The 22,417-nt window shown below is 42.7% G+C and overlaps 1 protein-coding gene across 9 annotated transcripts in view; it reads left to right on the plus strand.

Annotated features, from left to right (window-relative positions):
• The window catches only part of LOC133049270 (ATP-binding cassette sub-family C member 4-like), a 374,395-nt gene that overhangs the window by 258,047 nt on the left and 93,931 nt on the right, over positions 1-22,417 (plus strand). Inside the window, exons 12-14 of one of the 9 annotated variants that reach the window (XM_061133257.1) lie at positions 10,763-10,857; positions 11,079-11,165; positions 19,413-19,509. The exons of the other annotated variants lie outside the window; for them this stretch is intronic. Of the exons in view, the coding sequence (XP_060989240.1) occupies positions 10,763-10,857; positions 11,079-11,165; positions 19,413-19,509 (279 nt within the window). The remainder of the gene's footprint in view (positions 1-10,762; positions 10,858-11,078; positions 11,166-19,412; positions 19,510-22,417) is intronic. 9 annotated transcript variants of the gene reach the window in all.

Raw genomic sequence — 22,417 nt, forward strand, 5'->3', positions numbered from 1 at the left:
AAATTGAGACCCCAGATGTGCTGTGTCATAGGACTTCTCAGCACTGTTTGAGTCTGGATGTTGGTCAGAACCCAATTTGATGATGTATCCTCTGCTGTTTCTAGTTCTCTTTTAATGTTAGTATATTGAAAGTAAGCTAGATAATTCTATAATAAACATTGGTATTATTTATTTGTATATAATGAGTGGCTTATTTTGTTAGCAAATCCTTTGAACCTGGCATGAAAGTGAAAGCTTTCTACAGAACAGTGTTTCTACCATAAGTCTCCACCATCGCTGAAGGGCCTTGGGTGTGCTTCTGGATAATGGCATCAAACCAATGTCACCGTTTCCTAGTTTGCCTCTCATTTGGGTGTCTACTCTTCAGTGAAAATTGGTGAAATTTAACTTAGAGGAAAATAACGTGAATAAAAACACCTTCCTGTCAGTGGGAGGAATTGTAATATATGCTCAAGTCAGGCTTTTCCCTCTTAATTTAATCAGAAAATGGTGACTGGGAAATTAGCCTGCCTTGGATTTTACTTCACATCCTCTGAAATGTTTTGCCTATCTGGGGCTCATGCATGAATGATTTCAGAGTCACAAACACACTTGAAGTCCTACCACCACACTTGAAGAGAGCCTGTTTCTATCCCCTAATATACTAATTGAAAGAATGGATTTAGCTGCCTTTTCTAGAGTGTGGTTAAGATTTTTGTGCTATAACGTGTTACTATTTTGAGAAAGAAACCAAAGCAATGTAAAATCAAAGCATAAAAGCTAAGTGGAACAGTTTACAAGGACTGTCATCAGTGAAATGGAGGCCAAGTAACTCGTGTGTGTGTGTGTGTATGTATAAGGCTTGGAAACTATCTTAAAATTGTTCATAGTTGTTCATGAAAACCAAAGTAAGAGATGGTTTTAATTTCTGAGCTCCAGAAAGAGAGAAGGTGAAATAATGAAGAATTTTCACAACAGAGCAATTGCTGCCCTTCATTGGATTCACCCAAGTTAAGCTTTGAGTGAGCAGGAAACCTGCATGTGTCTGTATGTCTTTGTGGCTGTCAGGGAGGGTTATGATGGAGACAGTCTCTATCTCCTCCTTGTGATCATGTGCTTTGCATATTGTGATTCACACTGTGCATGGGGTCCCACTGTTGGTTTGAAGAGAAAATAGACATCAGTCACCAATAGCAAGTTATAATAAATTCATGTCCTTTTTTCATTTATGGAGGGTGTTCATACACTTCCTTGGATTCTCACAGCTTCCATGAATTTAGTGATTCTGGTTTCTGCAGCACATTATGTAGAAGAGGAAAATGAGACTTAGGGAGATCAGAGGACTAGTTTATCATGGAAACCCCAGTGTAATACTTGCTTTCTCCCCACATTTCTAAAGTAGAGACAGAAGTGAGGGCATCATCTGCAGAAAGGTACTGCTGTGTATCTTAGGTTGATGCCTGAGGGGTTTAATAGATAATTTCAAGTAAAGATTTCTCATGTAATAACTGTGTAACTCAAACCTGATTGTTCCCTGGTCATTTTGGGGGTTTTCTTGTCACTTTTTAAAAAATTTCTCCAGAAAATAGACTGATTCATCTACTTTTAAAATAATACTCAAATATAACTTATGACAGATTCTCAGATCCTCAAGTCAAAACTTCATATCCTTCTTAGCATTGAGTATTTTCTGCTTCCATGGGAAAGCATATGCTTAATCCAACTGATCTGCTTGGTGTCCCTCAAGCATGTTGTTTCTTTCCTTTTGGCTTTCCTGTCCAGCCTGATCTTTCTCCTCCTATTTCTTGTACAGACCTTGTCTGTCACTTTATGAATTGCCTTAAATATCACTATGAAGGCTCAAGTCAGGTGCTATCCCTTCTCTGAAAATGGGAAGTAGAGACCAAGATCAGCAAAACTGATAATTTAAGATAAAATGAGTCCTGTGCCTTCACCAGCCTGGGACACTAGCTCTCACACCTGTGTCTCTAGCACAGACCTTCACACTTGCATGTTCAGCTACACAGTGACATCACCGAAAGTTCGTCTCAGTTTGTCCACAGGTGATGTCTCCTAAACCTGCCTCCACCATCTTCCCCAACATGGAGACCCTGTCCTTCCCTATCCTCACCCCCAAACACCACAGTTCTCCTCTTCTCTTACAGCCCCCACCCGTCCTGTCAGCAGATCTTACAGACTCCACCTTCCAAGTGTGTCTGGAGTGTGACCCCGTCTCTCCATTTCCACTGCGCCCTAGATTATTCTAGTAGCCTCCTCACTTGTATCTGCCCTCACCATTCTCCACCCCGCCCCCCCCAAACAACCTTACTGTCTGTTTACTGCAAAGCACAGGAGTGATTCCTTGCAAACCTCAGACCAGGTTCTTCTTTGCCTCCCCCTCCCCCTTTTACTGGAGTGACCCCAGGCTCCTCCTGCTCCATCTCTGCCCTCACTCCCCTCATTCTCACTCTGCTCTCCTGCCTCATGTCCTGAACCCCTTGGGCATCTCCCCAGGGCCCCTGCACTCGCCCCTCCCTCTGTGAGGAGCAGCCTCTACAGGTCTGCCTGAGCACCCCCCCTCCCCCAGATCTGCTCACACCCACTCTGAGCAGAGCCCTCACACCCCAGTGTGGACTCACTTCCCTCCTTCACTCTCCACCCCCCTGAACCAGCTTCCTTTTCCTTCTCATCCTCAGTACTTGCACTCAGGTTTACTCTCCTTATGGTTGATCTCCCACCATCGAGAGAAACTCTAGGGGCTCTGTTTCCTCATGGCTGAATTCACTGTGCCCAGAACAATGCCTGGTATGTAGTCAGTCCTCAATAAATACATGTTGAAATGGCCAAATGCATAAATGCTTTGAAAAACTACAGAATGAAAAGCCCTGAGAGGTTGTTGGTTTTTTTTTCCCATTTATTTTTATTCGTTGGAGGCTAATTACTTTACAATATTGTTGTGATTTTTGGCATACATTGACATGAGTCAGCCATGGATTTACATGTGTTCCCCATCCCGATCCCCCCTCCTGCCTCCCTCTCCATCTCATCCCTCTGGGTCTTCCCAGTGCACCAGCCCTGAGCAACCGTCTCATGCATCCAACTTGGGCTGGTGATCTGTTTCACCCTTGATAGTATACTTGTTTCAATGCTGTTCTCTCTGAACATCCCACCATCACCTTTTCCCACAGGGTCCAAAAGTCTGTTCTGTACATCTGTGTCTCTTTTTCTGTTTTGCATATAGGGTTATCATTACCATCTTTTTAAATTCCATATATATGCATTAGTATACTGTATTGGTCTTTATCTTTCTGGCTTACTTCACTCAGTATAATGGGCTCCAGTTTCATCCATCTCATTAGAATTGATTCAAATGAATAATTTTTAATGGCTGAGTAATATTCCATAGTGTATATGTACCACTTAGCTTTCTTAACCATTCATCTGCTGATGGGCATCTAGGTTGCTTCCATGTCCTGGCTATTATAAACAGTGCTGTGATGAACATTGGGGTGCATGTGTCTTTTTCAGATCTGGTTTCCTTGGTGTGTATGCCCAGGAGTGGGATTGCTGGGTCATATGGCAGTTCTATTTCCAGTTTTTTAAGGAATCTCCACACTGTTCTCCACAGTGGCTGTACTAGTTTGCATTCCCACCAACAGTGTAAGAGGGTTCCCTTCTCTCCACACCCTCTCCAGCATTTATTGCTTGTAGACTTTTGGATAGCAGCCATTCTTACTGGCATGTAATGGTACCTCATTGAGGTTTTGATTTGCATTTCTCTGATAATGCGTGATGTTGAGCATCTTTTCATGTGTTTGTTAGCCATCTGTATGTGTTCTTTGGAGAAATGTCTGTTTAGTTCTTTGGCCCATTTTTTGATTGGGTCATTTATTTTTCTGGAATTGAGTTGCAGGAGTTGCTTGTATATTTTTGAAATTAATCCTTTGTCTGTTTCTTCATTTGCTATTATTTTCTCCCATTCTTAAGGCTGTTTATTCACCTTGCTTATAGTTTCCTTTGTTGTGCAAAAGCTTTTAAGTTTCCTGAGGCCCCATTTATTTATTTTTGCTTTTATTTCAAATATTCTGGGAGGTGGGTCATAGAGGATCTTGCTGTGATTTATGTCAGAGAGGGTTTTACCTATGTTCTCCTCTAGGAGTTTTATAGTTTCTGGTCTTACATTTAGATCTTTAATCCATTTTGAGTTTATTTTTGTGTATGGTGTTAGAAAGTGTTCTAGTTTCATTCTTTTACAAGTGGTTGACCAGTTTTCCCAGCACCACTTGTTAAAGAGGTTGTCTTTTTTCCATTGTATATTCTTCTCTCCTTTGTTGAAGATAAGGTGTCCGTAGGTACGTGGATTTATCTTTTGGGCTTTCTATTTTGTTCCATTGATCTATATTTCTGTCTTTTTGCCAGTACCATACTGTCTTGATGACTGTGGCTTTGTAGTAGAGCCTGAAGTCAGGCAGGTTGATTCCTCCAGTTCCATTCTTCTTTCTCAAGATTACTTTGGCTATTCGAGGTTTTTTGTATTTCCATACAAATTGTGAAATTATTTGCTCTAGTTCTGTGAAGAATACCGTTGGTAGCTTGATAGGGATTCCATTGAATCTATAGATTGCTTTGGGTAGTATACTCATTTTGACAATATTGATTCTTCCAATCCATGAACACGGTATATTTCTCCATCTATTTGTGTCCTCTTTGATTTCTTTCATCAGTGTTTTATAGTTTTCTATGTATAGGTCTTTTGTTTCTTTAGGTAGATATACTCCTAAGTATTTTATTCTTTTTGTTGCAATGGTGAATGGTATTGTTTCCTTAATTTCTCTTTCTGTTTTCTCCTTGTTAGTGTATAGGAATGCAAGGGATTTCTGTGTGTTAATTTTATATCCTGCAACTTTACTATATTCGTTGATTAGCTCTAGCAATTTTCTGGTAGAGTCTTTAGGGTTTTCTATGTAGAGGACCATGTCATCTGCAAACAGTGAGAATTTCACTTCTTCTTTTCCTATCTGGATTCCTTTTACTTCTTTTTCTGCTCTGATTGCTGTGCCCAAAACTTCCAAAGCTATGTTGAATAGTAGTGGTGAGAGTGGGCACCCTTGTCTTGATCCTGATTTCAGGGGAAATGCTTTCAATTTTTCACCATTGAGGATAATGTTTACTGTGGGTTTGTCATATATAGCTTTTATTATGTTGAGGTATGTTCCTTCTATTCCTGCTTTCTGGAGAGTTTTGATCATAAATGGATGTTGAATTTTGTCAAAGGCTTTTTTCTGCATCTATTGAGATAATCATATGGTTTTTATCTTTCAGTTTGTTAATGTGGTGTATACATTGATTGATTTGCAGATATTAAAGAATCCTTGCATTCCTGGGATAAAGCCCACTTGGTCATGGTGTATGATCTTCTTAATATGTTGTTGGATTCTGTTTGCCAGAATTTTCTTAAGGATTTTTGCATCTATGTTCATCAGTGATATTGGCCTGTAGTTTTCTTTATGTGGCATCTTTGGTTTTGGAATTAGGGTGATTGTGGCCTCATAGAATGAGTTTGGAAGTTTCCCATCTTCTGTAATTTTCTGGAAGAGTTTGAGTAAGATAGGTGTTAGCTATTCTCTAAATTTTTGGTAGAATTCAGCTGTGAAGCCATCTGGTCCTGGGCTTTTGTTTGCTGGAAGATTTCTGATTACAGTTTAGATTTCCGTGCTTGTGATGGGTCTGTTAAGATCTTCTGTTTCTTCCTGGTACAGTTTTGGAAAGTTATACTTTTCTAGGAATTTGTGCATTTCTTCCAAGTTGTCCATTTTATTGGCATAGAGCTGCTGGTAGTAGTCTCTCATGATCCTTTGTATTTCAGTGTTGTCTGTTGTGATCTCTCCATTTTCATTTCTAATTTTGTTCATTTGCTTCCTCTCCCTTTGTTTCTTGATGAGTCTGGCTAACAGTTTGTCAATTTTGTTTATCTTTTCAAAAAACCAGCTTTTAGCTTTGTTGATTTTTGTTATGGTCAGTTTCTTTTGCATTTATTTCTGCCCTGATTTTTAAGATTTCTTTCCTTCTACTAACCCTGGGGTTTGTCATTTCTTCCTTCTCTAGTTGCTTTAGGTGTAGAGCTAGAGTATTTATTTGACTTTTTTCTTATTTCTTGAGGTAAGCCTCTAATGCTATGAACCTTCCCCTTAGCACTGCTTTTACAGTGTCCCATAGGTTTTGGGTTGTTGTGTTTTCATTTTCATTTGTTTCTATGCATATTTTGATTTCTTTTTTGATTTCTTCTATGATTTGTTGGTTATTCAGAAGCGTGTTATTTAGCCTCCATATGTTTGAATTTTTAATAGTTTTTTTCCTGTAATTGAGATCTAGTCTTACTGAACTGTGGTCAGAAAAGATGACTGGAATGATTTCAATTTTTTGAATTTACCAAGGCTAGATTTATGGCCCAGGATGTGATCTATTCTGGAGAAGGTTCCATGTGCACTTGAGAAAAAGGTGAAATTGATTGTTTTGGGGTGAAATGTCCTATAGATATCAATTAGGTCTAGCTGGTCCATTGTGTCATTTACAGTTTGTGTATCCTTGTTAATTTTCTGTTTAGTTGATCTATCCATAGGCGTGAGTGGGGTATTACAGTCTCCCACTATTAGTGTGTTATTGTTAATATCCCCTTTCATACTCGTTAGCATTTGCCTTACATATTGCAGTGCTCCTATGTTGGGTGCATATATATTTATAATTGTTATATCTTCTTCTTGGATTGATCCTTTGATCATTATGTAGTGTCCTTCTTTGTCTCTTTTCACAGCCTTTATTTGAAAGTCTATTTTATCTGATATGAGTATTGCAACTCCTGCTTTCTTTTGGTCGCCGTTTGCATGAAATATTTTTTTCCAGCCCTTCACTTTCAGTCTGTATGTGTCCCTTGGTTTGAGGTGGGTCTCTTATAGACAGCATATATAGGGGTCTTGTTTTTATATCCATTCAGCCAGTCTTTGTCTTTTGGTTGGGGCATTCAACCCATTTACATTTAAGGTAATTATTAATAGGTATGGTCCTGTTGCCATTTACTTTGTTGTTTTGGGTTCACATTCATACAACCTTTCTGTGTTTCCTGTCTAGAGAAGATCCTTTAGCATTTGTTGAAGAGCTGGTTTGGTGGTGCTGAATTCTCTCAGCTTTTGCTTGTCTGTAAAGCTTTTGAATTCTCCTTCATATCTGAATGAGATCCTTGCTGGGTACAGTAATCTGGGTTGTAGGTTATTCTCTTTCATTACTTTAAGTATGTCCTGTCATTCCCTTCTGGCCTGAAGGGTTTCTACTGCTAGATCAGCTGTTATCCTTATGGGAATCCCTTTGTGTGTTATTTGTTGTTTCTCCCTTGCTGCTTTTAATATTTGTTCTTTGTGTTTGATCTTTGTTAATTTGATTAATATGTGTCTTGGGGTGTTTTGCCTTGGGTTTATCCTGTTTGGGAGTCTCTGGATTTCTTGGACCTGTATGACTATTTCCTTCCCCATTTTAGGGAAGTTTTCAGCTATTATCTCCTCGAGTATTTTCTCATGGCCTTTCTTTTTGTCTTCTTCTTCTGGGACTCCTATGATTCGAATGTTGGGGCGTTTCACATTGTCCCAGAGGTCCCTGAGTTTGTCCTCATTTCTTTTGATTCTTTTTTCTTTTTTCCTCTCTGCTTCATTTATTTCCACCATTTTATCTTCTACCTCACTTATCCTATCTTCTGTCTCCATTATTCTACTGCTGGTTCCCTCCAGAGTGTTTTTGATCTCATTGATTGCATTATTCATTTTTAATTGACTCTTTTTTATTTCTTCTAGGTCCTTGTTAAATATTTCTTGCATCTTCTCAATCTGTGTCTCCAGGTTATTTATCTGTAACTCCATTTTGTTTTAAAGATTTTGGATCATTTTTATTATCATTATTCTAAATTCTTTTTCAGGTAGATTCCCTATCTCCTCTTTTGTTTGGCTTTGTGGGCCTTTTTCATGTTCCTTTACCTGTTGGGTATTTCTCTGCCTTTTCATCTCGTTTAGATTGCTGTGTTTGGAGTGGCCTTTCTGTATTCTGGTGGTCTGTGGTTCCATTTTATTGTGTAGGTTTCTCCCAGTGGGTGGGGTTGCACGATTGCCTTGTCAAGGTTTCTTGGTTAGGGAAGATTGCCTCGCTGTTCTGGTGCATGGAACTGGATTTCTTCTCTCTGGAGTGCAATGGAGTGTCCAGTAGTGGGTTTTGAGATGAGTCTATGTGTTTGGTGTGACTTTGGGCAGCCTGTATGTTGACACTCAGGGCTATGTTCCTGCGCTGCTGGAAAATTGTGTGGTATGTCTTGCTCTGGAACTTATTGGCTCTTGGGTGGTGGTTGGTTTCAGTGTAGGTATGGAGGCTTTTGGATGATCTCTTATTACTTAATGTTCCCTGTAGTCAGGAGTTTTCTGGTGTTCTCACGTTTTGGGCTTAAGTCTCCTGCCTCTGGCTTTCAGTTTTATTCTTCCAGTAGCCTCAAGGCTTCTCCAACTATACAGCACTGATAATAAAACTTCTAGGTTAATGGTGAAAATATTTTCCACCGTGGGGGACACCCAGAGAGGTTCACAGAGTTACATAAAGAAGAGGAGAGGGAGGAAATGGATAGAGATGAGCAGGAGGAGAAAAGGGGGGCCTTAAGATGAGAGAGACAGATCTACACAGTACTTTGTTCCCTAAGTGTTCTCCATAGCCCAGAACACCCACAGAAATTTACAGAATTGGATTGGGAAGAGAAGGGGGAGGGAGGAAATAGAGGTGATCTGGGGGAGAAAAAGGCGAGTCAAAAGGGGGAAAGAGTAATCATCACACTCCTGAGTAAAAATGAGTACTGAATATTGGATTCTTAAATGTCCAAAATTGATATGAAATGCTGAAAAACAAAGATTAAAAATCTATAGTAGAGGTTAGACTCTTAAAAATACAATATTAAAAACAAAACACAAAAAATTTAAGAAATATGTATAGAGTTTGCTTTAAAAATAGAGTCTTTTTTTTTTTTTTTGCAACGTTATAGTGAAATGAAAATGAAAATTAAGGAGTAATAGGGAATTTTAAAAGAAAATAAATGAGAAAAAATTTAAAAAAAGAAAAAAAAATTTTTTTAATTAAAAAAAATATATATATATCTAGGAATTTCTCTGGAGCTATTGCAGGCAGTGTGTGTTCAGTTCAGTTGCAGATAGCTCCTTGTTCCAGCTTATACTTCTCAATATCTATAGGCCCTTCTCGTGTAGTCAGTGTTAACTACAGGAATTTTAATCTGTTGCAGAGGTCACTTCTGAAGTGGTTCCCTTTGTTTGGCTTCTGTTTGCAGGTCTCTTCTGTATCTAATTTCCACCCTGACACAAGCGGGCGGAAGTGGTCTCTTGTTTAGGTTCACTTGTTCAGTCATGCTGCGGGGGGGGGGGGAGGGGCCCTTCAGACAAATGTCACTGGAGTGTGTGGGGAGCACTCGCAGTGTTCCGGCCCCACTGGGTTTGCCCCCGCTCATGGGTGTGTGCTTTCCCCGTCTACACTGCTCAGGCTCCAGGCTGCTCTATAGGGAGCGGGCCCTGCGTGGCGTGTGGTTCCAGTTTTTGGGTCTTCCACAAAAGAGCAGACTCGGTTGGGCCTGCGTTTTGTGCCTTCCCCGCCCGAGTAGCTCAGGCAGCCAGGAGCTTGACTCCCCGGTGCGGTGCGCCCTATCCCCTCCGCAGTCCCAGCCTCAGTTTCCACGCATGCCAGTCGGGTGTGCCTTGTGTCTGTTCTGGGGAGCTGGCCTCTAGCTGCGACCCTCCTGGCAGATGTCAACCATTCAGAATCTCAGGAATTCTTTGGTTAGAAACTGGGAGCCTGTTTGCAGTTTGGTAGGGGATGCCGTCTCTGGGGCTGAGTTTGCCCCTTTCCCCTTCCCCCTGCCTCCTACCTCCAGCGGGGGATGGGCCGGTCCGCTGCCGGCTAGCTCTTCTCTGGAATTGCTCAGTCTTTCTTTTGTTCTGCAATGGCCGGCAGTGTGTTCAGTTCGTGTACTTTTCTCCTGTTAATTTTCTCTCTCTCTCTTGCTATCCCACCGTTTAAGTTGCTATCTCGTGTTAGCGCACTCCAATTGCACTCAGGGCATTCAGGCCTGGTACTTACCTTAAGCAATGCCGCCCGCTCCTCTCTGTTCAGCCTCCACTTGCTTGTGGTGGATGCGAACATTTGGGGTACTTTTCTGCTGGGAGTTGCTTTTAGGCATGTAATCTGTGGGTTTTATTTGTTTTTCCTCCCAGTTAGGTTGCCCTCCGAGATTCAAAAACTTCCCCCAGACCCACCAGTGAGAGGGTTTCCTGGTGTTTGGAAACTTTCTCTATTATGGCTCCCTTCCCGGGATGGGTCTCCATCCCTAGCTCTTTTGCCTCTCTTTTTATCGTTTATATTTTGTCCAACCTCCTTTTGAAGACAATGGGCTGCTTTTCTGGGCACCTGATGTCCTCTGCTAGCGATCAGAATTTGTTTTATGCAGTTTGCTCAGCGTTCAAATGTTCTTTCGATGAATTTGTAGGGGAGAAAGTGGTCTCCCCATCCTATTCCTCCGCCATCTTCCCATGTCCCCTGAGAGCTTTTTAAAATTTTCCTGGTTACAGTTTAGTCACTGTGAAATAAGCCCATTGCTATTAATTAAACACTTGTATGAAGAACTGATACAAAAAGGCTTTGATGGCAGGAGGACAACACATTTTAAATCTTCTTTTTTCTCTTTTCTATCTCCGTACAGGATTTGCAGAATTTGAAGGAAAGAGATCTAACTGTGACAGGAGATGGAGGAACCCCCCTGAGTGAAGGACAGAAAGCCCGGGTCAGCCTCGCCAGGTAAATGGGGTTTCAGTTGCCATCCTGACCCTCTTCTTCCATGGCTCCTAGTGGACATGAGCACACAGACCCCGCTCACCGGGTGGGCCTGTGTGAACCAGGGTCTTGGTCCTTCTCCTGGGCTCCTGGAATGAACCATGGAGTTGTTGGACAACGTCATGATTCAGAGATGAGACCCAGGGAGTGTGCAGTGTCTTCTTATGTCTCTCTATATATTCTAGAGCCATCTATCAAGATGCAGACATCTACCTCCTGGACGATCCACTCAGCGCAGTAGACGCAAGAGTCAGCAGACTCTTGTTCAAACAGTGAGTTTGTTCCTATTGTCTGTCATTTCTTCTTTCCAGGAACCCTGTAGAGATCAGGGAAGAGAGTTCAAGAAGGTCTTTGTGCTTCAGGAGACTAAACTCTGCCCTGGTGTTCCTCTCTCCCCTCCCTTCCCTCCACAGAAGATCCATCATGGAGAAATTTTGCATCATGATCAGGTCAGGACAGGAAGATACAGAAGGTGCTTCCAGTGTGGGGGGGCCAGTGGGGTCTGACTTAGGGAGTCAGGGATAGATGGCAGATTCTTCCAGGACTTGCAGTTGATGGATCCAGACCCCAGGGATAAGAAGGCTGATGTAAAGTTTTTAAATCAGAGACTAGGACTTGGTAACCTGGTAATTGGCTGCCAGTTCTTTTCCTTTGTCATTTGTTGAAGGCACATTAGAAGTGAAAGACCCTGTTGGTTTATGCTTAGTATTCTGTTGGTTTAGAAACACTTAGTAAAGTTTAGAATTTACAGATTATTTATTCCACATCTGATTATGGCTCAATTATTTAACTTTTCTTCATGGATCCTTACTAGAATTAATACTTAGACCCACATATAGGGTTGACTCGAATTTGAAACTCGGTGTTTAGAATCTTTCTGAAGTCCTGACTCGCACTTTGGTTTTGGAATTTGTTGCAAGTGGCTCTTTCTTGGCCACAGAAATCCTGAAGGAGAACAGCTCTGATGCTTTTCTGTCCTAACACACACTGACTGAGGCCTCTGGTGGAGTCTAGACTGTCTTCTTTGAAAGCCTCATGAATTCACTTTTTCTGAAGCAGCCTCCACATCTACCCGCACAGTTAGTTCCCTTGCTGTTGCTCACCTTGTTAAAGCCAACAAGCCTTCCAGCTGCACTTATTAATGCCCTGCTGTATGCACTGAGATCAATGCCCTTAAAGATATTCTTGCACGAATCCTCTCAGTCTACAAGGAGGACAGTGAGCCAGGAGAGGGGAAGGACCCACACTGGGCAAAATAAGGGAGACTAGGACACCCAACTCTCATTTCCTGCCTCTGAGGAACCTGTTTCTACATGGAGCTTGTTAAGACAGATGCCTGGGAAAAGGTCAGCTGAGTCAAGGTTTAGAGAGTTTCAATGCAGGGTAGGAAATACTAAGTGGAAGTGGAAGTGGCAGCTGGAGGCTTTCACTGAAGTCGGAAAGCTCCCTGTGCCTGGGGCTGGGCAGGCAGTGCCCTGGGGCCTGCAGGCTGGGCAGGTGTGTGGAGGCTGAGAAGAGGACCCAGTCCTTTTGCTGAAGGAAGAGTAGAAGTATAGGTGTAGGGGGAGAAGGAAGCAGGGCTGTGAGGAGGACAGCAGGCATGTCCTTGCCTGGAGGAGGCGGGGTGTTCGGCAGAGAGCAGCTGTTTGGGAATTTTCGCTGTCAGGTCCTGTGTTGGTTTGCTGGGGCTGTGTCCGTCCAGGCTGCTCTCACAGGAGACCAGAGTCTGGGCGGCTCATGAGAAACAGCAGTTTATCCCTCATGGTTCTGGAGGCTGGGAAAGTCCAAGTTCAGGTGCTGACAGATTCAGCATCTGGTGAGGGCACGATTCCTGTGTCCTCATGCGGGGAAGTGATGAGGGAGCCGTGTAGTCCCTTTTATAAGTACACTCATCCCATTCTTGTGGGCTCCACCCTCATGACCTGTCACTTCCCAATGGCTACACTTTAAGTACACTGTGGGAATTAGGTTTAAATATATAAATTTTGAGGACAAAAGCATTCAGTCTATAGCAAGTGGTCACAGATGGAGTGCTTAAAGAATAGAAATTAATTTTCTCACAGTTCAGGAGGCTGGAATTTCAATATGTGGGCAAGTTTGGTTTCTGCTGAGAATGCTGTCCTTGGCTGCTGGTGGCATCCACCTTGCTGTGCCCTCACATGGTTTGTCTTCTGTCTATGTGCACCCCCATCTCTGTCATTTTTAAGAAAAAAAATATTGAAATATAATTGCTTTACTTTATTGTGTTAATTTCTTTGCATGGCAAAGTTACTCACTGACATACATACATACATTCTTTTCAATATTCTTTTTTTTTTTTTTTTCAATATTCTTTTCCATTGTGGTTTATCTCAGAATATTAAGTATAGCTCACTATACTGTACTTTGGACCTTGTTGTCTATCCATTATACACATAATACTCTGCATCTGATAACCCCAAATTCCAAGTCCACCCCTCCCCCACACCCCCCCACCCATACAGCCATTAATCTGTTCATTATGTCTGTGAGTCTATTTCTGTTTTGTCAATGGGTTAATTTTTGCCATATTTTAGATTACACATTTAAGTGATATCATATGATATTTGTCTTACTCGTACTGACTTACTTCAGTTAGTATAATAATCTCCAGGTCCGTCCATGTTTCTGCAAATGGCATTCTTTTTCCTTTTTTTATGGCTGAGTTCAGTTCAGTTCAGTGGCTCAGTCGTGTCCGACTCTTTGTGACCCCGTGAACTGCAGCATGCCAGGCCTCCCTGTCCAGCACCAACTCCCGGGGTTTACCCAAATTCATGTCCATTGAGTTGGTGATGCCTTCCAACCATCTCATCCTCTGCTGTCCCCTTCTCCTCCTGCCCTCAATCTTTTCCAGCATCAGGGTCTTTTCAAATGAGTCAGCTGTTTGCATCAGGTGGCCAAAGTATTGGAGTTTCAGCTTTAACATCAGTCCTTCCAATGAACACCCAGGATTGATCTCTTTTAGGATGGACTGGTTGGATCTCCTTGCGGTCCAAGAGACTCTCAAGAGTCTTCTCCTACACCACAGTTCAAAAGCATCAATTCTTTAGTGCTCGGCTTTCTTTACAGTCCAACTCTTACATCCATACATGACTACTGGAAAAACCATAGCCTTGACTAGACAGACCTTTGTATTACATTATCTATATGTACCACAACCATTCATCTGTCTGTGAACATTACATTGTTTCCATGTTTTGGCTATTATGAATAGTGCTGCTATGAATATAGGGATACATGTCTTTCTGGTTTATAGTTTTGTGCATATATATGTCCATAAGTGGGACTACTGGATTATAAGGTAATTCTATTTTTAGTTTTCTGAGAAACCTCCATGCTGTTTTCTATAGTGCCTGCAGCAACTGTCATTCTCAGCAGTAGTGTAAGAGGGTTCCCTTATCTCCACACCCTCTCAACCATTGCTATTTTAGTGTTGACCATTCTAACTAGTGTGAGGTGTTTGTGAAAGTGAAGAACAACTAAAGAGCCTCTTGATGAAAGCGAAAGAGGAGAGTGAAAAAGTTGACTTAAAGCTCAACATTCAGAAAACTAAGACCATGGCATCTGGTCCCATCACTTCATGGCAAATAGATGGGGAAACAATGGAAACAGTGTCAGACTTTATTTTGGGGGGCTCCAAAATCACTGCAGATGGTGATTGCAGCCATGAAATTAAAAGACGCTTACTCCTTGGAAGGAAAGTTATGACCAACCTAGATAGCATATTAAAAAGCAGAGACCTTACTTTGCCAACAAAGGTCTGTCTAGCCAAGGCTATGGTTAGAGATCCAACCAATCCATCCTAAAGGTGATCAGTCCTGGGTGTTTATTGGAAGGACTGATGTTGAAGCTGAAACTCCAATACTTTGGCCAGATGTGAACAGCTGACTCATTGGAAAAGACCCTGATGCTGGGAAAGATTGAGGGCAGGAGGAGAAGGGGATGACAGAGGATGAGATGGTTGGATGGCATCACTGACTCAATGGAGATGAGTTTGGGTAAATTCCAGGAGTTGGTGCTGGACAGGGAGGCCTGGTGTGCTGCAGTCTATGGGGTCGCAAAGAGTCGGACAAGATTGAGCAACTGAACTGAACTGATTCTAACTGCTGTGAGGAGATTGTAGTTTTGATTTGCATTTCTTTGATAATTCACAGTGGTGAGCTCCTTTTCATGTGCCTATTGGCCATCTCTATGTGTCCTTTGGAAAAATGTCTATTTTTTTCCAAATGTTCTTCTGCCCATTTTTTTAAAAATTAGATTTCCTTGTTGAGTTGTATGAGCTGTTTGTATATTTTAGATATTAAGCCCTTGTTGGTCACATCATTTGCAAATATTTTCTCCCAGCTGTGGGTTGTCTCTTCATTGTGTTTATGGTTTCCTTTGCTGTGCAAAACCTTGTAAATTTGATTAGGTCCCATTTGTTTGTTTTTTTTTAATTAAAAGAATAATTATTTGTGGCTCTACTTGGTCTTTGTTGCTGTGATGGTTTTTCTTTAGTTGTGACGAACAGGGGCTACTCTAGTTGTGGTGTATGAACTTCTCATTGGACTTCCCCGGTGGCTCAGATGGTAAAGCATCTGCCTACAACATGGGAGACCCAGTTTCAATCCCTGGGATGGAAAGATCCCCTGGAGAAGGAAATGACAACCCACTCCATTATTCTTGCCTAGAAAATCCCATGGATGGAGAAGCCTGGTAGGCTACAGTTCATGGAGTCGCAAAGAGTTGGACATGACTGAGTGACTTTAAATTTCTTTACTTTGTTTTCCTCTTGTTGCAGAGCACAGGCTCTAGGATGTGTGGGCTCAGTAGTTGCAGCTCCTGGGCTCCAGAGCTCAGGCTCAGTAGTTGTGGTTCATGGGTTTAGTTGCTCTGCACGTGTGGGATCTTCTGGGACCAGGAAAGATCCTGTGTCTCCTGCACTGGCAGGTGGATTCCTTACCACTGAGCCACCAGGGCAGCCACCATTTGTATATTTTTGTTTATATTTCTCTTGCCTTAGAAGATTGACCAAAGAAAACATTGGTATAATTTATGTCAGAGAATATTTTGCCTTTAATCTCTTCTAGGAGTTTTATAGTGTCATATTTTATGATTAAGTCTTTAAACCATTTTTAGTTTATTTTGTGCATGGTGGAGGGTGTGTTCTAACTTCACTGATTTACATGCCTGTGTCCATGTCCTTATGTCTCAATCTCCTCTTCATCTAAGCACACCAGTCAGAACAGACTAGGTGCAGTGTATTTAAGGGTAGTGATTACTTCTTTATGGTCCCTGTCACCAAATTCTAAAGTACTAATAACTAAAGTGACATATGAATTTGAGGGGGGACATGATTGGTATATAGCAGGCCCAGAATAGCAAGTAAATGGACTTCAGCAGAATCAGTAGGTATGTGAGGAGTTCTGCGCTCTGGACATGAGGAGCTGGGATTTCACATCCACTAAGCAGGGGTTGTTAGAGTTTGGCAGAAACTGCCCAGATGTAAGACGAGCCTAGTGTTCGGGTGATGAAAGTGTCGTAGAGATGGATGCTGGTGATGGCTGCACAACAATGTGAATGTACTTAATGCCACTATATGGCTATTATGATTAAAATGGTCAATTTCATGTTAGGTATATTGTAACACACATACACACAAACCTGCATAGTAGCACTGGATCTTTGAGAACACTAGAGAGCAGGACTGCTGACATATGGCATGGTCTCCAGCTTTCTGATCTGACCCCCTTTTCCCACCCTCTCCTATTACTGACTTGATGAATTTTCCCTTAGAGAAGTGCCTTGTGTCTTGTCATGAGTTCAGTGACAGGAGCTAGTGCTGTGACAGGGATTCCCCATCCCCACCCTCCTGACATTATGAGTATCTCAGCCTCTTTGTTCCAAGCACCCCACCCTGAGCTCACAAATGTGTGTCATCCCATCTTGTGTGTATCTGCCCCAGTTCTCCATCAGGGCAGGAACAGACTCTGCTGATCATTGCATCCATGTCACAGGGAGAGGAAAGCAAGGCATTTTGGTGTCAAGTACAGTGTGATGATCACAGATGTTCTCATGAGTTCATTTTTGAACACAGGTGATATTTATAAAATCCTCTCAAATATTTTGGGTGCACCACTTTGGATATATACTTGATAGAAGCAAGGTTAAGATTGTTGTTTGCTAATCAGAACCACTTTGTCTAGGGTGACTTAAAGCAGAGAGCATGAAAGCAATTTAGAAAACCACTCAGCAGCAACTGGAGAGTGTTCTCAAGTTAGAGAGCTGGATGGAACAATATGCTGTGAGAGATAGTAGTTGTGTGGGAGCTTAGTAATGAGAAGTGCTTTGTGTTTTAAGTTAATGAATCACACTTCTACTTTGCCATTAACAGATTCCTTCAGTCACGAATCTATATCCAAGGTTATTAAGGTTTGTGAGATTTGCATCTATACTCTGTGAACACTAAGTGGGTTCTATCACCTATAGAAGGTGAAAGGATTTAGGTGACCTGTTTCAGTCTCGTCATGCCATGGGGATCATGCTATGGATCTCAACATGTTTCAGCCCCACATCCCAGACCCCTGCCTCCTGCATCATCAGTTCTTAAGGTCTGTCCTGATCAGATTCCCATGCTTCTATTTACACAGCTCAGCCTCCTGCTCCAGCCCTTCTCAGACCGTGCCCCACTCCCACATTCAGGATGCAGCTCTAAGTCCTCAAACAGAGAACAGGCTTCTTTCCTGTCTGCCCCATCAGCCTTTCCAGCTCATCCCCACACTCATTCGGTATCCAGCCATGCTGACTTTGTGGGGATCCTTTCTCACCCCTGTCTGTCTGTACATACTGGTCCCTCTGTCTCAGAGCCAGGGAGGAGTGTGCCAGGACACAGAAGGTGGAAGACCAGCCCTGCCATTCCCTCCCACTCCTCCAGGGGGCGCCCATGCCCTCTGTCTTCCCACAGCCCACAGTGGGTGCACTTGACTATTTATGAGTCCCCCACCCCCCATAAGCTGTGAATGCAGGAAGGTTCCTCAGCCCAGCAGGTTCTGTCCCAGGAGCCCTGCACCTGCTGTGTCTTCTTTCAGGATGTTTCCCCAGACAGTCTCAGAGCTTTCGTGTCTCCACATGTAAGACAGCAGCCCCCCTTGCTTTTCCTTCAGAGGACATGTCATGGACTGACATGTCAAAAGGTAAAAAATGAATCCTTTTGGAGTTAACTAAGCGATAGTGTTTGTGTCTACATCCCGGAGTCTGGTTTCTGATCACAGACCCAGTGTCCAGAGTGTCCCCTTGGGACTTTTCTATCCTGAGTCCAAAGCACAGGACTGCTCATGGTTAGGGAGAAGTGGGGAAGAGGGCTGACATTTACTGAGCGAACCAGTGGGTTGGTTTCTCAGAATGTGTAGATGGGTTGTCACTGGCCTTGTTTTGAGATGAAGAAGCTGAGGTTTAGTCACTCGATGTTGTCAGGTTCATGAGAGGGACTGAGCTGCTGTCTGCTGCCTCCAGACTCTTCATCTGACTCACTCAGCTGAGCTGTGGCCCAGGTTCCTGAGATTTGCTCTGTGAGGGTCTCGGGCTCCCAGAGTTCACGCCTGGAGCCCTGCCCATGGTTAGCAGGGCCCCAAACCTGGCTACTCGCTTCCCTGGAGGGTTGTGGACCCTGTGGGTGAGACTGGGGCTGAGTTCCTAGAGGACTGCATTTAAAATGTAGGAGCAGTTTTTGTTTTGTTTTGTTTTTTACTGTGAAAAAAATTTAAGGTTAAATAGTGAGGGGTGTCTTGACTACAGAGAATTGACATGTCCTTTGAGCCATTGGGTTATTTCCACTGTGATTTGGGTCACTTGGATTCTGTTCTGTTATTTTCATATTTGAAAGGTGTTCAGTCCTATTGAAAGAAGACTTGCTTCCTGGATGGGACTGAGAATGTTGTAGAGAATGATGGAGGCCATGCTGGCATTCAATTTCTGTTTAATATTATTTAGGAAGAAGTATCTAGAAAACACACTCTGACAAAGGTGCTATTAAAGAATCTATTAATTTTTGTTGCTAATATTTGCATCATTAATTATAAATAATAACCTAAAATGCTAAGAATGTACACATTTTTATATTACATAGATTCCTCTCCTCCAATTCTCACATAGCAATAAGATAGTCTTTTAGTTCAGTCAAATTTTGGAATCTTAGTATTACTCAGTTGTTTTTCTTTATGAAACATGTAAATAATTGTTAAACTGAATTTTAGGGGAAAAAAGTACTTAGCTGTTGGTGCCTCCTTCACTGGACTCTTCTTTAGAATTTTTAAGCAGAGCTAGGTTCAAGCTTGCTGCTGATAAATTAAAGAACCTAGTCAGATTAATTGATTTTTGTTTAATTTGTATTATTGATTTGGTATTTAAACTAAAGATCTTTGACTGCTGTGTGGTCTTTGTCTCACTGTTTTCAAAATACAAGTTTCCAGTTTGAAGCACCCGCATTAATGTACTTTTGTATTCTGTACCTTTTACATTTGTAGTTGTATTCGTCAGGCCTTGAAGGAGAAGATCATAATCTTAGTGACTCATCAGCTGCAGTACCTGAAAGATGCAAGTCAGATTCTGATACTGAGAGATGTAAGTAATTTCTAGAAGTCTGGGGAATTGCTAGCACTCAGGTGTGTTCAAGGACACACCTCTCTGCAGGTCACTCTCCTTGGATTCATGGTAAGTGCCCTCTTCTCCCTCAGTTTTTTGCCCTCTTCTTCTAAGAGTTGGTGTTCATGCCTTGGGGAATGAATCCAAAGACCTATAGAAATGTAACTACTATGCTGTAAGCCACATAAACCCTAAAGTGTATAAAAGTGCAAACACAGGGTTATTGAATTATCACTGTTCTGATGAAATCTGTTAAGGATAATGATGCAATTTTATTTAGAACTTTTTATTTTCCTCTTCCATGACTTAAGTCAAAGTGTATTACTTAGATGTTAGAGATGCTAAGACCTGCTTGTACCCCTGCGATTATCATGTGCAGGTTGTCTAAAGAGTATCTTCCATTAACACGAGAAGTGAGGTTGGGTATCCGAGTACCCGGGTCAGAGATGTCCTCTCTGCTGGTGTCTCCAGTTGCTGGTCTCCCTGCCCAGGTCTCTATGTGCCTGATACATGTGGGAGCCTGTACAGCAGGAGGACAAGGCCCTGTGTTCATGGGGCTCCTGTTCTTATGGGGAGGATGTGACAAAGAAGGTGACATCCTGTCTCCTTCCCTGAGGAGCTGGTGCCTCATGGGGTCTGAGCAACATGAAGATGGGGGCCACACAGTCACCTGGGGGAGGGGGTCTGAGGTAAGGAGTCCTAAGGAAGGAGTGACCTGGCAGGTTGGAGGAATGGCAGGAAGACCAGAGTGTCTGAGGGAAGTGAAGAGAGGACGAGAGGGAGCTGGTCTCCAAGCAGTGGGCAGGGGACCAGAAGTGGGATGGAAGCCTTGAAGGGTCCAGAGCAGAGGAGAGATGTGGTCTGATGTGGGAGTTAAGAGAGTCCTCTGATGGTCACTGGAAGGGTGACAGCAGAAACAGTTACAAGGCTTAGTAAAGCTGAGAAGACAGAAGTGTAGGCTCAAGCTAGAGTATCAATTTCTGGAGCTGCCGTCACAAAGCTGGGTGACTTTAAACAACAGAAATTTATTGTATCCCTGTTCTGCAGACTACCGATCCCAAATCCAGGTGCTGGCAGGGCCGTGCTCTCCCTGAAGGCTCCAGGGGAGAATCCTTCCCTCCAGCCTCTGGTGTTCACCTGCCTTCCTTGTGTTCCTTGGCTTCCAGCTACAGTGCTGTGGTCTCTGCTTCTGATGTCACATGGCCATTGTCCCCATGTCTGAGTCTCTTCCCATAGGGACATCAGACCCTTACATCAGGTGGATGTAGGGTCACCCTGCTCCAGTGTGTCCTCATCTTAACTTGATTACATCTACAAAGACCCTGTTTCCAAATAAGGTCGTATTCACAGGTGTCATGTTGGAACTTATCTTTTTGAGGAGAAGCCACCATCCAGTCCACAGCTCCTAGCATGACTAGGGATGGGGTGGAGAGTAATGAGAAGTTTGCAGACTTGGTGGTAGTTTGATGCTTTACTCCTTGGCTCATTTGCCTCTGGGCCTCAGCACTTCTGTTGTTAACTCCTGCCTGTTCCACGGGCTCTTGGTCAGATCCCTGACTTATGAAATGAAATTTTGCTCTGAGAAAGATTATTAAAATGCAGAACTTCTCTCTCTCTAGAAGCAGTTCCATGTGTCGACTCTTCTTCATTCCTCTAGGCGGGCTAAGGTTTTCAAGGTTGAGAGCAGTTGATTTCATGTTCAGAGGGGGTGATTCTAGAGTGCAAACGCAATGTTGACAGTGTTATGAGCAAAGAATAACCTATTTAGCCAGTCCCAAGATGTTTTAGGGCCCCTTATGGCTTCCTTTGAGAACACTACCCCCAATTTAGTACTAACAAAACAACTATTTGTCCACTGGAGAGCATTCCTGGATGAGTTGGGGTCCATCCTCACTGTTTGTCTGGTCCCTCTCTCACAGCAGAGAGGGTATGGCTGCCCTCTTGTCCTCTTGGAATTGTCAGTGCTTGGCTGCTGGGTGAAATTGCTGTCTTTGTACCACTAGTCACTACATTGTACATATTAGATATGAAGTAGTGAGTGGTGATTTCATTAAAGAAGTGTGTGAATTTCACCTCCCAAGAGGAACAAGCCACACTATATCCTGTATAACTTTCTAGTTCTGCAGTATCAGATGCTACCCAAAGGCTTCACTGGGTTTCTCCCCGTGGCTCACCTCAGGGAATAGGGTGAGAGGGGTCCCAGCGAGGATCTTGGGCCACCTTCTTCCACCTGACCTGCCTCAACCAGAGCTGCTCTCATTTGATGAGTTTCGCATCCTGGGGTTTTTTTGCTAGTGTTTTATTTGCCACTGAGTGAATCAGCTGAGTCTTATTTCATAAGGTCGGAAGATAATGAAAACATCTGCACATTATTTTATATGATTTTGGAAGGGAGGGAACCTGTGCAAGGATATGTCACACATTTTCAAAGAACATGATTAGATTGGCTGTAGCTTAAGCAGTTGCCTGATTTGGGGAAGCCTGATTGGTTGCACGTGGTTGGTTGGTCGTAAGTATTTTCTTGGATCTGAGTGCCTTGATTCTGGCTTAGATTTTGGTTTGTGGACACAGGCTGCCAAGGATTTAGAGACTCATGGCCTCCTCGTTTAACTACTTGAACAGGTGGAATATTGAATTTTCAGTTGGGAACTTCCTGAGTGTGCGGGGCAGTTGGACAGATCATGAAGATGCATCTTGTAGGTTCTCTGTCCAGGGCTGGTTCCTACACGTCTTATCCCAGTGGGACACATGATACTATGATAGTGGTCAGTGAAGATTTACTGAGTGACCCTAACCTATGTAGAAGTGCTTGTGCCCACCTCTGGGGCAAGTTTAACTTTCTTTCCCGGAATATTCTTCCCAGTTGACTGTTTTTTAAAATTCTGCT

Source organism: Dama dama, chromosome 30, assembly GCF_033118175.1.
Source record: "Dama dama isolate Ldn47 chromosome 30, ASM3311817v1, whole genome shotgun sequence".
NCBI classification, from domain to species: domain Eukaryota; kingdom Metazoa; phylum Chordata; class Mammalia; order Artiodactyla; family Cervidae; genus Dama; species Dama dama.